Consider the following 16003-nt stretch of genomic DNA (forward strand, 5'->3'; position numbering starts at 1 on the left):
GCCTATCGCTTAGATGATGACATTACAGCAGTGAGTCAACCCAAATGGATTCTTGGAGTGCCAAATGGCCCTCTCGGTGAGACTTTCGGAGGGGCGCTCCGAGCTCCGGTGGGCGGTCGCGCACGCCGCCTGCGTGCGGGTCGGGTGTGGAGACGTGCAGAGCGTCGCTGAAGCTCTCTGACTCGCCCAGGTACCGCGGCGAGCACGGTGAGATAAGAGCTTGTCCGTCATCGAAGGGCAGTTGAAGATCCCCAGACTCGTGGGTCAATGTGGTGGTGAGATCACATAAAAACATTAATAAAATCACGGTGCGGCTTGCTTCCTGACCGAAACATAAATACGGACGAGGTACCTAGTAATAAACCCGAGAAATTTATTTGCCCACCAACGGAAAGTCCTCCATCGTCCAGTCGACAATAGTACCTCTTGTATCTACCTACCGACAGAGTACTACTACCGTAGGCCCCTGCAACGTTTAGTCCAGCGAAACCCCCCAAGAACTGTTGGTCGTGGTTCCTTGTGAGCAAGTCGGTAAGGATCTATCACCGTGTGTTGTTTCAGTGCAGCAGTCCCTCGTCTCGTGACGTCCGGCTTCGGCGGTTTGCTCAAACTGCGGAGGTGGACAGAGTTGCGGGCCCAAAGCGATCAAACCTACTCATTCACCACATCACTTCGTCGCAGCGCTTCACTCTCCGTGCAAGGAAAGAACTTTTTCTTCTTCCGCTCGTCTTCTTGAAATCCGAATTCGCCAGTCCTTGTGGTCGAAGTGATTTTCCCACTCTCTCTCCGGGAGCTATCCGCTTTACCAGTGCGCTTGTCCACTTGTCCACTCGGTAAGTTCAGCCCCTCTCTTCTCCCCATTCGTGTCGCGTTGGAATAACTGGCGAAATCCGGACCATCCCGTTGCTTGTCCGGTCCGATTTTCTCTGGAGCTCCAGCTTCACCTGTCTCTCAAGGTTATGGATGAGTTTGAAGAGCCCTGCTGGCGAGGACTTTGTTCCTCATGCCCTTGACTTTTCATTTCGCGATGAAGTCGTTGATGGTGGTGAGCGCACCGGCAGCGGCTCTCGACCATGAATCCGTAGCTTTGGGGAGAAACAACCTGCACAAGAGCAGACCACCTCACGACCTACGGGCACCCGCGGCCAGCGGAAAGAGAAAGTGACGAGATGCGGGAAACCCGGGGGCTAGGCGCGTTTGACTCCACACCCGCAACTCTCCTTTCTGCCGAAGATCGTTGGTCTCTTGCTCTTTTCCCTCGGCTCTTTGTTGTCTCTATGCCGACGGTTTGACGGCTTCACACGTTTCCTTCGGTTCACTCTATTCACTTTGCCCCCCCACCTGGTCCCAAGTTCGGCCGATTCCACCAAACAGAACGCAAGTTTCTTGTGGAAAGCCGTGAGAAGCCACTGGCATTTGCGCTAACCATCCGTCCACGGGCTATCGTAGTAGTGTTGAGCAGTTGCAAATCGCATATCCCGCCAACATGATGAACGGCTATTCCCTTCGGTCCGCTTCCGCTCTCGCGCGCCGGTCCCTGGCGACCCCTCCTACCGTTGCCCTCCAATCTTCCTCTTCTTCTTCTGTGGCTGCTGCTCGTCTGCTTTCAACTTCCTCTACCTCCTCCGCTCTCCCTAGCTCTCGGCGATCATTCTCTTCCGCCCTCCGTGTCCCTCGTCCCTCTCGTGTTGCCGCCTCTACTCGTTGGTCCGGATCGACTCCCTCTCTGTACCTGAACCAATCCCGCACCATGGCCTCCGAAAGCACCAAGATCAAGGTCAAGAACCCGGTGGTGGAGTTGGATGGTGATGAGGTATGATTGAGGAACTACCCTTTGCCTTTTTATAGTTTCAACTCTCCGCTGGACCTCCCCAGTTGGTCACGAGCTTGCCTCGCCGCGTGCATCCTCGGGTGGATAAGGTCCCTGTTATCTCGTGAACACGGGCAAAGTCGGAGTGGCATTTACTTCGGAGTGGAACTCTGCATGTGCCAAAATGCCATTCCACCCGAAGCACGCGGTGCAGGGAATTAGCCAAGTGGCCGGCGAGGGGACTCTGGACATGATGCATACAGAGCATTTCGAAGCTGACACGAATACGATGTCGTTTGACTATAGATGACCCGCATCATCTGGCAAGAAATCAGGGAAAAGGTAAGCTTCAATGGGTACCTATCCCTGCCCTCTCACTCTCTTACCCTCTCTCCTTGCGATTTTTGACCCCACCTTTGTGGGCTCATGTCGACCTGATCTGGCTCTTGACCCTGCATGATCTTCCCGTGAACGTGGTGGCACCTGCAGGCCAGATTGATACGTCACATTCCACCTGGCCGCCCCGCAAATTCGAACTGAGGCTAATGCTGCATGATATAGTTGATTCTGCCGTAGGTGTCGCTGATCTGGATCCTGAAGATGGGTTCTATCTTGCAGCCACGATGCTAACCCCGGACCCAGATACCTGGACATCGATCTGAAGTACTACGACTTGGTGAGTGATCACCACAGCATGTCCAGTATATCTCTTAAAAGTGTTTTGATCTAATCCAGAATCTCTTTTCCAGGGTCTGGAGTACCGCGACGAGACCAACGACCAGGTCACGATTGACGCCGCTGAGGCCATCAAGAAGTATGGTGTCGGTGTCAAGTGTGCCACCATTACTCCCGACGAGGCCCGTGTGGAGGAGTTCAAGCTGAAGAAGAGTACGCTACCCGTGCTTTCGTGGACGACGCACGTTCTCAACCCGGATAGATTGCTAATCTCGTATCACAGTGTGGTTGTCTCCCAACGGTACCATTCGTAACATTCTGTAAGTCCTAATCCAAGGTGCTCATTGAGCACGGGGTGCAAGCCGAGCACAGTCACTGACCAGTGTCTCAGCGGCGGTACCGTTTTCCGCGAGCCCATCATCATTCCTCGTATTCCTCGTCTGGTGCCCGGCTGGAACAAGCCCATCGTCATTGGCCGTCACGCCTTCGGTGACCAATACCGTGCCCAGGACCGTGTCATCCCTGGACCCGGTAAGCTTGAGCTGGTCTACACCCCTGTCGGTGGCGAGCCCGAACGAGTGCAGGTCTACGACTTCTCGAGCGGCGGTGGTGTCGCTCAGTGCCAGTACAACACCGACGAGTCCATCCGCGGATTTGCCCACGCGTCCTTCCAGATGGCTCTCATGAAGGGTCTGCCTCTGTACATGAGCACCAAGAACACCATCCTCAAGCGGTACGACGGCCGCTTCAAGGATATCTTCCAGGAGATCTTCGAGAAGGACTACAAGAAGGACTTTGACGCCAAGAAGATCTGGTATGAGCACCGTCTCATCGACGACATGGTCGCCCAGATGATCAAGTCCGAGGGTGGTTTTGTCATGGCTCTGAAGAACTACGATGGTGATGTCCAGTCCGACATTGTTGCCCAGGGCTTCGGCTCCCTGGGTCTGATGACCTCCACCCTGGTCACCCCCACCGGCGAGGCCTTTGAGTCCGAGGCTGCTCACGGTACCGTCACCCGTCACTACCGCGAACACCAAAAGGGCCGTGAGACCTCAACCAACCCCATCGCTTCCATCTTCGCCTGGACTCGCGGTCTGGTCCAGCGTGGTAAGCTCGATAACACTCCCGACGTTGTCGCCTTCGCCGAGGAGCTCGAGCGTGCCTGCGTGGAGGTGGTCAACGATGAGGGTATCATGACCAAGGATCTTGCTCTGGCCTGTGGCCGCAAGGACCGTGAGGCCTGGGTCACTACCAACGAGTACATGAACGCCGTTGAGCGCCGTCTGAAGGCCAACCTCAAGGCTCGTCTGTAGACCATTTGGAGTGTTTGATTTGTTCTGATTCATCCGTCGTATTCCTTTTCGATTCCCTTGTTGTGAGGATCCCTGTGTCGATTCTTTAGGGTGCATGCCTTGATGTCTTGGTTGACCATTTCCCCCCCTTGCAAATGAGCCCCGGATCTGTTCCGACATGCGCTCACCACGACTTTGACTGGGCTTGTTGTACAGCCAATTTGAATAAAATAAAATTCTTTCATCGTTACAGAACAGTTTTTGCTGGCTTGAAACATTTCCCACGGAGGTCAAGAAAAATAAGGCGACGTCAAGAGGAAGTACCTTTGCTCAACCCCATAATGAGTGATTGAAGACTAGAAGCAGGATGACGCGACGGAAAGCACAATTGACGCCGAGCCGGGACAAGGACGCAGGAGTCTGATCGAAATCATACAGCCTTATAGGGATGCCTAGACTATACCGACTATGTAGTTCGAGCACACTTGCACCAAGCACGCAGCCGCTGTTGGGTACCTAGGTCGCGTCGCACCCGACCACCATGAAAACGAGTCAACCCATCAAAACCTGGCGGGAGCCCAGCCCAAGCCTAATAGGGCGGTTGATATCCAATACCAACTTGGGAACAACAATCGCCATGTTTTCTCGGCATTATTACCCTCCAACAAGTAAATCAATCCTCCGACCTGAGCAAGACCCGCACGACAGGAGCCGAGAGCGTCTCCCCGACCAATTCCATTCCTTTTCGCTGCGCCACCCCCAGATCCAGAGTGCTGCTTTTGAAGGGCTGCTCTTAGGCCGCAAAAGCCGAGGATAGGTTGAGACAGACCTTTGGATTCATCCGTTTTTTTGGAAAACTTTGATCGAATGGATTTTTTTTGGTCCCCCCCGGGGTGAGGCTCTTTGCACTTTGTCCCCCCACGTCCCTTCCCCCGAGAGGGGAGAAAGGGGAAAGAAGCTCTCGTCAAGACTCTCTAGTCTGGCCGGTAGAGCCTCGTTGAGATAGTGCTGTGTACTGGTCTAGTAGTAGAGATTACTTTTGATGCGCGTCTCTCACAGAACCAGTGAATAGGGCACACCGCCCCCGCCCCCCCCCCCCCCCCCCCCCCCCCCTATCTAACGCGAGTTTCTCTGCCCGCGGAGATGGTCAAGTGTCTCTTACATACGATGAAGAGCTACATCGAAGGCCGTGGTGCGCTCATCAGGTGCAGCAATGGTTGATTATCGGAGCGCAAGACACAAGAAGACCTGCGAACTTAGGAGATTCAATGGGGGGTGATTCAACAGACATAGTGGTAGCCGGGCTTCTCACTACTGACTGGGGTAGCCCGGGGAGGAAAAGGAGAGAGAGTGGTTACTAGGCTCGTTCCCCCGTTCATCCATGGCTCATTCTTGGGGTCCACGTATTGGAGATAACGGATGGCTGAGCACAGACTTTTTTTATGGTGTCGATCTTCGGCGTCTCCGGAAGGTTGTGTAGGTCGAAGTTGGGGCTGGAACGGATGGGTTGAATAAGTGGATGTCAGGTAGACGTTTTCGCAAAAGCGGCTGCATTGCCGACTGTAGGGTTGGACGAATAAGGTATCTTATCGTACAGACCGGGCACTGTACCGTTTGCACATTGTCTGCAACGACAATGTTAATTTTGTTATAGTCTGACCGATTGACCGATTATTTGTGGACCCCGAGCCTCTCCGCCTAGGAATCATCATTGGCGCATCAGAGGGTGTCATTCTACTCTTGCAAAAAGAGTACGTTGGCTTTTGGGCTGCTTCTGGCGTGTAGACAGGGAAAAGGCATGAAAAGAGAGAAATCTGGATGTTTACTTACCCTGTCACCCTAATTCTGGCGTCTTCAAGATTCCATGCCTCAACGGCAAGGGCACGTGGTGGTTACAGTGTAGACTCTTGTATCGGTGCTGGAGCAAAAGGACCGGCGAAGCAGGGAAGTGGTACCTATAATTTTGACTGGTCTCCGTCTCTTAGCAATAAGGAACTCGTGTCTGACAAACTTAAAAAGACTTGTCTAATTGGGTACCAGTTCTTGCATGACATTAAAGTAGCAAGAGTGATCATCGCATCGACATTTAGAGCAGCATCAGTAGCTACCTTAAGGGAGCATGGTTGCTATGGTGGGCGCAGCGCCTTATTTCCAAATTCGCTCGATTTTTCTTTAGAAAAAATATGAAGAACATCCAGACAAATACCACGAGGTGGTTAGTAGCTATTTGGCTACGGGGAGAAGAACATAAGCCACTTGAGTAGCTTTGAGAAAAGTGGAGACGGCGTTTCCCGAACGTTCTCGGCGTTACTACAGCAGTGCAAGACCCGGCACTTGGGGTGGGAAAACTTAACAGACCTCTGCACGGAGCGTTTCTTATCCACCGGGGAGCCCATCTTATTTTTGCGACACAGGAGTAGGAGGGTCGACACAAACTACATGAGTACGATGCGCAGATCATACGGTAGGAGATGCGACAAGCCACCGTAGTGGGTCTATGAGGCTTTGCGTGGCTCAGGTATGTCTCCCAAGATCGAACGGCCCCATAACCTTATTTCTACCCAATTAGAAAGTGTGCAAGTATGATCCATACCAATCAAAGTCTAGAATGAATCCCCCCAGAGGCTGGTGCGTCACCGGACAAACTCGGCCCGAGTCATTGACGTAACCGTGCTTCAGCGTCGCGCTACAGTTGCCCGATGCGGTCTTCCAGAAGAGCTGGTCGAGCCAACCAGGAGCGGGAGAGATGAATTTCCCAAGGTTGCAGGGAGCTTACAGCGAGTTAGCGACACTGTGATGGCGAAACGGAGTGACGATCGCCTACTGGCGCTTGCATGGAAACGGAAGAAGGCCAAGAGAATTATCGCCAAGCTGGGGCGGGACCTACCTAAACTCCTTGCCCATCAGTGGCACAAAGTTGCGAATTTCACTTCCGTGTTGTGGCGACAGTTTCTTAGCTATGCTCGGCAAATGCATGGCCTTTGGTCATTTTCGTTTTCTAATTGATCTCTGCCTCGTGTATCTCGACCGATCCCCATCACGGCGAATGGAGACAGCCCCCTGAAGGGTTGTGTTAGCACTCACCCACCTCTCGTCGTTTGAACATATTCAAAAGCCTGTTGAGTGTTCTCAACTTTCCTGTCCGAAAGCCGCTATAGCCAGCAAACAAGTGGTCTTCGGGACTGGGCTTCGCCAACGAAGCTGGTTGTGTAGCATTCCTGACTTTCGCACCGTTCAATGGACTGTGCGAGATACTGGTTCGTGCACCGTCAGGATGCTGGTCACTGTGGTCACCGTGGTCACCACTATCTTCACCATCTTGTCGATCTTATTCGTGGCTGCTCGACTATGGGCTAGATTCAAGATCGTTAAAGCACCTGGACTTGACGATCTGCTGATCGGATTAGCCCTGGTAAGTCTAATCTCATCGAGGTGTTCATATCCTTCTGGAATATGCAACTCGATTTTCCCATGAACCAACTCTTGCGGTCTTGCGATAAGTTCCACAGAACTGATGTTCTCAACAGATGTCAGGTCTTGTTCTCTATGCCATGATCTTTATTGGTAAGAAACACGCCGAGCTCTTAGTATGTTCATTTTGCCGTACTCACACCATTTGTCCCAGAAATACGCAACGGTCTCGGTAAACCCGAGGAGACCCTTTCCCAGAGTGTAATTGAGGAACATCTTCGAGTGCGTCTTTCCCAACACTGAAGTGTGTGGCACCTCGGTACTTCACTTACTAACATGTTTCATCTATTGCCAGGTCCTTTGGATCTCAATCGCATTCTACAACCTCTCTCTTATCCTTTCCAAGCTATCCGCTCTCTCCCTTTTTCTTCGCATATTTCGATCTCGAAAATTCGTCATCTTCACATACTCATTCATGGCTGTACTCAGTGTTGCAGGGTTTTGGATGGTTCTGAGTTCTATATTTTTCTGTCGACCTATATCCAAGTTCTGGAACGTCAATTATCCAGAGGACAAGGGGTACTGCTTGCCTAAGCAGGCCACTTGGTACTTCAATGCAGCCTTCCAGATCGCTTCCGACGTGGTGATTTTGATCATGCCAATGCCTCTGCTGTGGAAATTACATCTGCCTTGGAGGCAAAAGTCAGGCATCATGTTGGTGTTTGGTGTGGGAATTGTGTAAGCCACCCATCGAAGCTTCTACCGAACACCTTTCGAAATCATGGATATCCACTGAATGTGAGTTTACTAATTCTCGCCAGTGTCATTGCCACGAGCATAGCTAGAATGCTCGAACTCACCGAACTCTTCACCAGTGATTTCACCCGTACGTACCCAGAGATTTCCAACCGCCAAACTTTTCTCACTCAGAGAGAAGGAGAGAAAGAGAGAGAGGAATACCCCCCAGCTGACTTTTTCTTTTTCCGTTTCACAGAAAGCAACGCCAAAGCTGCCTTGTGGTCCGCATTGGAAGTAGATGTGTCCATCATCTGCGCATGCATGGCGCCAATTTACCCTTTTCTTTCCAGCATCTTCTCCTGGTGCTTCCGCCCACAGCCTTTACACTCGTCCCCCGCGACAAAGAATCACTCTCACTCGACTTTCGCCCACCTCACTTCTTCCCGTAAACATTCCGTCCACGAGCCCACATGCCCTGACGGTGGTGTCATCTACAACGACTACTTCTTCTCTGGCCCCGGTTCCTACACTGCAAGTATCTCCAAAATCAACACGAGTGAAGACGGTCCCAGCCACAAGGCCATGGCCGAGGGGGAGGATGGAATTCGTGTTGTGAGAGAGCTACGAATGGTCTCGGATGTGGCTCCCACCCCTGTATTAACACCGGGATGGGATCACGGGAAAGATTTTGAGATGGAGGCCGGCTTACATTTTGAGCCGCAGGCTTTGCATTCTGCAAGCGGGATTGAACATCATGACTTCCAGTATGACTGGGACTTGGCGGACTTTGAGTTCCCTGACTACAAAGAGCGGATGAATGCCCCTGTATGAATACTTTACGACTTGACTCGCTGTACATTATATAATATCATCACCGGCTTCCAGATTCTCCAACCCGGAATCAAGGGAACAGCCGATGAAAAATATGTCTAATGAGATGGAATACGATCAAATAGAACATGAGCCATGAATTCAGATTTATCAATGACACATATCTATAGGTATGTGCACTATACAATCCTACAGAGCAGTCTAATAGAACAAACCAGCCACCACCGACTCTGTAGACTCATCATAGCTTTGTTCGAACGCCATTTCTCCAGCGCATAGCCTGTTCGATAGCCTTGGCTACCGAAACACATTTCTCCTCGCCAAATCGACCACCTACCACTTGCACACCAACAGGCATACCATCAATCAAGTCAATATCATCTATGAATCATCTGCATCAGCTTCCTCTCTTCCCAAGAAACCGAAAGGAGGATGATAACTTACACTGCTCCTTATTGAACTGGTCTCCTGCATTCCGCGGAACATGCGCCAACCACTCATGATCTGGTATATCCTTTTCGCGCGACACGATCGTTGCCGGAACTGCTAGGGCTGCATAACCCAACAAGTTCCAGATACTGGTATATCCGACGTAAGCGTTGGACTTGACCCAGGTCCAAGGTTCGTAGCCAACCCAGGGTGTATTCGGCATGATTAAAGCATCGATTTTGGACGTGGCCCAACGCTCGAGATATTCGCTCTCGTACAGATATTTGTCTGCGTTGAGCTGCACCAAAAACACAAAATAATTAGTATCAGATCTGCCTTTGCAGCACTGTAGGTTCGGAAAGTTTTTCAAGTCATAGGAAAAAAGAAGGGCTTTATACCTGATGAGTCTCAGATGTGGTCAGGAGGTCCTTTCCTGTACCGACGAGCATCCCTTCAATCAGTGGCTCTCCGGTCATCTCAATCTTCTTCCGGCAACCCTCGCCGCCATCGGAAAGAATCGCCTTTTCCCAGAGCTGATATGCGTAGGCATGTGATGAGGCATCCCATTCAAAAACTACCACGAGATTGTTAGACCGAGAGAATCCTTAAGAAGCGCCACAGGACTGCCAAAGAGAGACGGAGAGGAGAGAGAGAGAGAGGCCCATACCTTCATGACCGGCATCTCTGAGTGCGCCAACGACTTCACTAACCGCCCTAGCAATCGGCGGTTGCACTTTGACAACCCCATCATCCACCAAGAATCCAATCCTCAATCGCCTGGTTGAGAGTGCCGCCAGGCTTCGTCGCCACGGTACAGGGGTGACATGCTGATCAATCTCCCAGGGCAACGCAGAAGGCAGGGCCTCCATATACCGTTCGATAGTCGCCAGACTGCAACTCATGGGACCGGCGACGGAGCGGATGATATCCTGTCCAGGACTATATTCAAGACAAACTTAGCTGAAATGCGAATGATAAGGCAAAGGCCATAACTCAGACGAGTTTGGATCTAGCCTGGACCTCGTAGTGCATCAACTTACTGTCCCCGCTCATACGGATGTCGTCCAGGACTCGGCGACAGACCGTATAATCCGCATAAGCTAGCTGGGATTCGAATTGATCCTCCCAGATCCGTTCCGATTCCAAGTGCGCTTCCCCGGGCAGCAACGAGGGATGATTCCCCACCAGAACTACCTCCTGAAATTAACCTGCGATTGAGTGGATTGACGCATTGTCCAAAGACGTGATTGTACGAATCGGACATCATCATGGACTGTGGGAGGTTGGTCTTCACATATAACACTGCACCGAGACGACGGAGCGTACGCGCGACGGCTTTGTCGGCAGGAGCTGGATTGTTGGTCAAACCGACCCAGCCTGAAGATGGAGGGAAAAACAAAAAAAGAAAATTAGCCTCAGTCTCTTTGAAATCCACATACTTTCTTTCCACTGAGTCAATCTCTAGTTGATTCACTCTCACCTATCGAAGTGTCAACCCCCTTGACAGAGAACAAATCCTTGATGGAAACAGGAAGTCCATGCAATGGACCAACTGTTGCCCCCGTCCGCGCAAGATGATCATCCAGGAATTTCGCAGTCGCGAACGCTTCTTCAAAAAATATCTCCGTGCAGCATGTTGTCAATTGATGCGCCACGGACGCACGCTTGGCGAATGCCCGGGTCAATTCTAGCGAAGTTACCTCGGCCGAGGACAATTTGCGGAGAAGGGCTGTGATGTCGGTTTCTTCCGTGAGAGCAAGTTCGCGCGGTGTCAGTTCATTTCGGATTGTGCCGAGTGCGTCTGGTTGAGAATTGGGCGCCGGGATCGAGGGTAGTCGCCATTCGGGTGGAATGAGAGCCAGTTGGCTGGCGCGCTTTTCAGCAGCGCGTTCCAGGTAGGATGATGTGGGTGTGGATGTGGATGTGGATGCGGATGATGTAGTTGTCATACTTGCGGCGCTTAGGGGCTGAAGTCGATATACAAGTCAACTGGGCTGATCAAAAGTCTGTGTCTGTGTTTGGGGTCGTATGTACTTAAATGGTACTTGGGTGGTTAGATTGTAGGGTGATCCCGTTGATAAGAAGTGCGGAGTTTGCGGGGAATGGGGGGAAGAATGCTACATCTAGAATGTACTTACTTGATTCGGCAACCGTGTGGGGGGGGGGTGGCTATCTGCGCGGTTATGAAGATTTTTGGTGATCAGACAGGCATCGCTACAAAGGGTTGAGAAAAGGGGGAAGCGAAAGAAGCAATAACAATAAAAGATGGTAGATTTGACTCCATTGTAAGCTCGCTATCCTTCTGACCGGGGGGGGGGGGGGTATTTTTTTTATTTTTTTTTCGCTATTGCTTCGCCGTGATCTCGGGCCTTTCACCTCGTCGAGGCCAAAATACCGAGTAACCCCGCACTACCTCGCACTTATAGCCGATCATCACGTGTATCGTATGTTGAATCTGAACGGACCTCTCACCTCCGTGCAAAAGAGGCCCAGGTGAGTAGATGACTCGAAATCATGGAATTGCAGGTTTACACTACATGTGCCTCATAGATGGCTACATTCGCAATTCTGCGGGCTATACTAATAACGGTGGGAATAGATATGAGTTAAAACTTTTATAAAGCAGGCACAAAAGGAGAAAGAAGAGTGAACCAAGGTGAAAAACGAATATGGAGCAAAGATTGGAATGAAAAGAAAGAATGGAAGCGAAATAAATTGAACTTTCTAATGGATAATGAGGGTGGGGAGTTGTATTTGATTGCTTCGACTCTCCTCGTCGCTATCTCTTGTGCAGATTCTATTGGATATACACTCTAACTTCAGCAAAGTGGGCCGCACGATACAATAACTTGTACACTCGAGGAGCTCCCATCGCCATTAGGTGGAAAGAAAAATCAGGAAGAGACAAATGTGCCGTTCTTGCACTCGAAGCCCAGATGTGGGTTGAGCTTGGCTGTCGCATTGATGCAGATCACACTGGGCTCGGCGAGATTTTGCGGAATGAGGTTGATATTCTGCAACTTAAAGTTCGTGCAAGAGCTCGCAGTATTGCACTCAATGATAACAGCCTCGGTATGTTTCAAGTCGGGGAGCCCGACGTTGTACCAACATGGGTCCGAAGCGCACGATCCGTCACCGGGATTGAACGTGTTGATGGTTCCGGTGAAGTCCTCCCAAGTAAAGTTTTCCATGGCGACAGATGCATTGTTGGCTCGAGGGGTCTGTGACGAGCCTTGGTTGAAGTAGCTCTGCGTGACAAAGATTGGAAAAGTGACGTTGTACACACGGATATTCTTCCAGCTGACGTTCTTGACGAGACCTTGACCACCAATCCAGGACTTGAACCGAGCTGCATAGACCGCATTGATCACCGTCACATCTTCAAAGTGAATATCCGAGACGTTGTTGAAGGACTTGGCATTGGATCCCAGGGAGCCGATACTCATGCCGTGACTCTGGTAGCCGATCGTGTTGTGCTTGAAGACGACATTGTGAGAACCGTCCGAGACCGCAATGGCATCATCACCGTTGTAGATGACACTGTCGGTGATTCGCACATTGGTCGCCGAGACATCGAAGCCATCCGTGTTGAAAGGGAAAGAATCATTGTCCGACTCGGCATCGATGAATGCGTGACTAATGTCGATGTTGTCCCCCTTCACCTTGACGTTCCACGCGATCGGTTTCCGCGACTTGAAATATTTCATTGAGCCATCCGTGGTCTGGAAGCTCATCAAGTGCGGCCGAGAGGCAATTCCTGTGCCATTGGCCGGGTTGGCGTCCCACCACGCCTGGCCGTAGGAGATGATCCATCCAGCGTTGATGTTTTCCGATCCGACAAAGTCGATTTGCGGCCCCGCGAATGTGAACCACGTGTGACCGTCCGAGTTTGGCACGCGATCCGTTCCATTCACAATGCGCTGGACCTGCGGAATACTTTGAGGCAAGTGAAGGTTGCCCTTGACCTGGATTTCCACATTGCTCAAGTTTGTCGCACTGATTGGTGTGAAGATATTGTAGTCCACGCCTTCTTCAAAGACGATGATGGCATCCTGGGCACATTGGGCAAAGACGCGGTTCACTGCACCCGAGTCGTCAGACGTCTTGTCCTTGGCCGCTGGAATCACACAGCGATGCGGTCGACGCGACGATGCCAAAGCAAGCCCAAAAAGCAGGGAGAACACGGGCACGTGTGAGAGCAACATGATGCGGTAGGTCCGGTTGGGCTGAACAAATATCAAGCATGGTGGGATTGTTAGTGGTCGGGGGTTGGTTCTATATACGTTTGATGAAATTCAAAATGACTGCCCCAGATTCACTCTAGTGATTGGGATCGTCACCACATCATCTCCATTCCCCGAGCTCTTCGACCCCATTAATGCGGGGATGATGGGCGGAAGAGTCCGCTTGTGGATGGACTAATTGCTCCGCCGCGGTGGAGTGGGAGTTTCAATTCGTGGAAATACAGCGCAGGCATACAGCAGCTCAAGCCTCCTGGAAGAATCTCAGGGGCCGTGGAGAAGCAGCAATAAAATGTCAATTGGACTACGACTGACGACAGATTTGAAGGATAATCTCAGCTTCTGGGTGACAGCAGTGATACCAGCAGGCTTCGACCCTTAATGTATAATATGTGGGTCAGAGATTCATCTCTTTACCTCTAATCCTCGCCCGGTAAGATATGGAACCTGACCGATGAAGCGAGAGACTGTTATGTTATTCGCAGCAGCAGTATATTGACATTTTTGATTCTGACCAGATTGTGCAAATTGGCGATTTGGGTTTTTTTTATTTTGGCAAGATCAATTGTGGAGCTGTCGTGAAGCCATAGTATCACGTGATAATTATGACCGTTTTTGCACCAAAAGGGAGAGTTCTTTTAGTAGGAATAATCATAAGTAATTATTTACGGGCGAATGACCTCGGATCAGGGTGACCAATTTAGCCAAAAAGAAAGAAAAAAAAGAAAAAGAAACGAGGAATCACGTGTTTTGGCGGTGAAGGGGTGCCGATTAGAATACATTCACCCAGACTATTCGACCAACCTGTCGCTTGGTATGTATATCTAACTGCTCATTGAGAAGGTTCCTACATTCTCAAATAAGGAGAGTAAGCTTTAGGTAGCCAGCTAGACTCAGTTTCGTAGTGGGGCTCTCGGAATGAATAAAGTTTTCAGAGTAAGTGGAAAGGTTGACAATGGTGGTACATTGCTACGAACTGTACTAACCTGCGCGACGCCTACAAATAGACGTGACATAAGTACTGCCCTACTCCCCGTCAATTCCATCATCAATTCTCCAGTCTTGCACAACCTTAGAACCAAACCAACAGTCCTTGCCAAGCACAGAGCCTATAGAGCACTTCTTGAATTTCTCCCACCTCTATCGACTTTGGCAACCATAAAAAACACAAAAACACAAACCAAACCAAAACAGCTCATCAGTCCCGGCTCAATATCACCCATCCATCCAAAACAGAGTATTCTACAAAAGAAGGGTCTCCGTCCATCTGTGCAGAAGAAACAAAAAGCAAAAAGGATAGAGAAAAAACGGGGGAAAAAATGACAACCACCCTCCAAGACCCCACAAACTCCACTCGATCAACCCCCAACATCACCGTCGAACAAGCCAACCTTCAAATCGGCAGCTCAGCCGTGATCGCCGCCCCCTCCACTCGCATCTGGGACATCCTCACCGACACATCGACCTGGCCAGAATGGAACACGTTCGTTCCACGAGTGACGATCCGGTCTCATCCCGATACCGAAGCTGAAGATACCGAGACTCTCTCGCCTCGGCTTCGTAAAGGGACCCGAATGACATTCCACGTGCACATGAATCCAACCTCGACCAAGCCGCAGACTGCGCGCGATACGCAACTCGTGGTGACTGAGTTTGTGGTCCCGGATCCGAGCACGAAGACGCCCGGGCGGATCGTGTGGGTGGCGGATGCGGATGCGCCGGGAGGGTTTATGCCGTCGCTGCTGTATGCGGAGCGCGTGCATGAGATTGTGGATGTGGATGGACACGGGGAGGGTGTAGGAAGTAGGGCCGAGGTGCGCAATTGGGAGCTACAGACGGGGTATTTGGTGTATTTGGTCAAGTGGATGTTTGGAGCGAAGCTGAGGCATAATTTTGAGCTTTGGATGAGTGATTTGAAGAGGTTTGTGGAGGGAAAACAGGGGGGCTCCTTGGAGAGTGTGGTTGCTTAGATTAATGTCGGAACTCTGTTTATGTTTTACATGCGACCTAATGCGTAAGTATCTTCAGGACTAGGTTCCAGATTGAAACCTGAACCTTTCGATTGCGAAGCAGCAATGATCAGCACTTAGAGAGTCAATTAAAGACAATGCCCGCTCGGGCACGTTTGATAGTCAGGTACGATTTGCAATAAACAAGCTGAAGAGAGGTACATGTCAAGTCCAATATATGTCAGCAGGATGAAGGTCACTCTCAGTAACTCCATCTTTATTTCCGGGTATCTCCAAATATGTCAAACGATCAAGCAATCAAGCCAACAAGAAAAAAAAAACAAGCTCTAAACGGGCGAAAATGGTACAATAAGTTGTAGAATGAAACAAAAGAAAGGGCAGAGTAGAAATGAGTAAAAGAAAAGAGCCCCGAAGATGCGTTCAGGGGGAGAAGAGAAGGGGTGAAAATTAGGGCAAGATGTGGCACAACATCAAGGCTGCCAAAATACTTCATAAGTCAGCATCCAAAAGTGAGTCGTGCATGATATAGGAGGACGGAATTTTGACCCGACAGTCGATCAAGTCCACAAGTGAAAAAAAAATCAAGCGCGGAACTCTCAACGA

At 50.6% G+C, this 16003-nt stretch overlaps 6 protein-coding genes across 6 annotated transcripts; 3 read left to right on the plus strand and 3 right to left on the minus strand.

Annotated features, from left to right (window-relative positions):
• Positions 1-22: 22 nt before the first annotated feature.
• POX_g08742 (uncharacterized protein) lies at positions 23-295 on the minus strand (the record flags this gene model as incomplete). The annotated part of the gene is made up of 1 exon (XM_050117511.1): positions 23-295. One exon carries the CDS (start codon positions 293-295, stop codon positions 23-25), a length of 273 nt encoding a protein of 90 aa, XP_049965655.1.
• Positions 296-1486: 1191 nt separating this feature from the next.
• POX_g08743 (Isocitrate dehydrogenase [NADP]) lies at positions 1487-3801 on the plus strand (the record flags this gene model as incomplete). Its single annotated transcript, XM_050117512.1, has 6 exons — positions 1487-1813; positions 2372-2382; positions 2453-2486; positions 2560-2698; positions 2769-2805; positions 2877-3801. The coding sequence occupies 6 exons, from the start codon at positions 1487-1489 to the stop codon at positions 3799-3801; spliced, it is 1473 nt and encodes a 490-aa protein (XP_049965656.1).
• Positions 3802-7054: 3253 nt separating this feature from the next.
• On the plus strand, positions 7055-8760 carry POX_g08744 (uncharacterized protein; the record flags this gene model as incomplete). The annotated part of the gene is made up of 5 exons (XM_050117513.1): positions 7055-7192; positions 7308-7344; positions 7406-7473; positions 7547-7929; positions 8013-8760. 5 exons carry the CDS (start codon positions 7055-7057, stop codon positions 8758-8760), a joined length of 1374 nt encoding a protein of 457 aa, XP_049965657.1.
• A 241-nt stretch (positions 8761-9001) lies between these two features.
• On the minus strand, positions 9002-11138 carry POX_g08745 (uncharacterized protein; the record flags this gene model as incomplete). Its single annotated transcript, XM_050117514.1, has 6 exons — positions 9002-9141; positions 9205-9535; positions 9588-9763; positions 9857-10128; positions 10230-10539; positions 10670-11138. The coding sequence occupies 6 exons, from the start codon at positions 11136-11138 to the stop codon at positions 9002-9004; spliced, it is 1698 nt and encodes a 565-aa protein (XP_049965658.1).
• A 945-nt stretch (positions 11139-12083) lies between these two features.
• Positions 12084-13394, minus strand: POX_g08746 (putative exopolygalacturonase C; the record flags this gene model as incomplete). Its single annotated transcript, XM_050117515.1, has 1 exon — positions 12084-13394. The coding sequence occupies one exon, from the start codon at positions 13392-13394 to the stop codon at positions 12084-12086; it is 1311 nt and encodes a 436-aa protein (XP_049965659.1).
• A 1355-nt stretch (positions 13395-14749) lies between these two features.
• Positions 14750-15400, plus strand: POX_g08747 (uncharacterized protein; the record flags this gene model as incomplete). The annotated part of the gene is made up of 1 exon (XM_050117516.1): positions 14750-15400. One exon carries the CDS (start codon positions 14750-14752, stop codon positions 15398-15400), a length of 651 nt encoding a protein of 216 aa, XP_049965660.1.
• Positions 15401-16003: the final 603 nt, after the last annotated feature.

The sequence above is a fragment of the Penicillium oxalicum genome, chromosome VII, assembly GCF_001723175.1.
Source record: "Penicillium oxalicum strain HP7-1 chromosome VII, whole genome shotgun sequence".
NCBI lineage: Eukaryota > Fungi > Ascomycota > Eurotiomycetes > Eurotiales > Aspergillaceae > Penicillium > Penicillium oxalicum.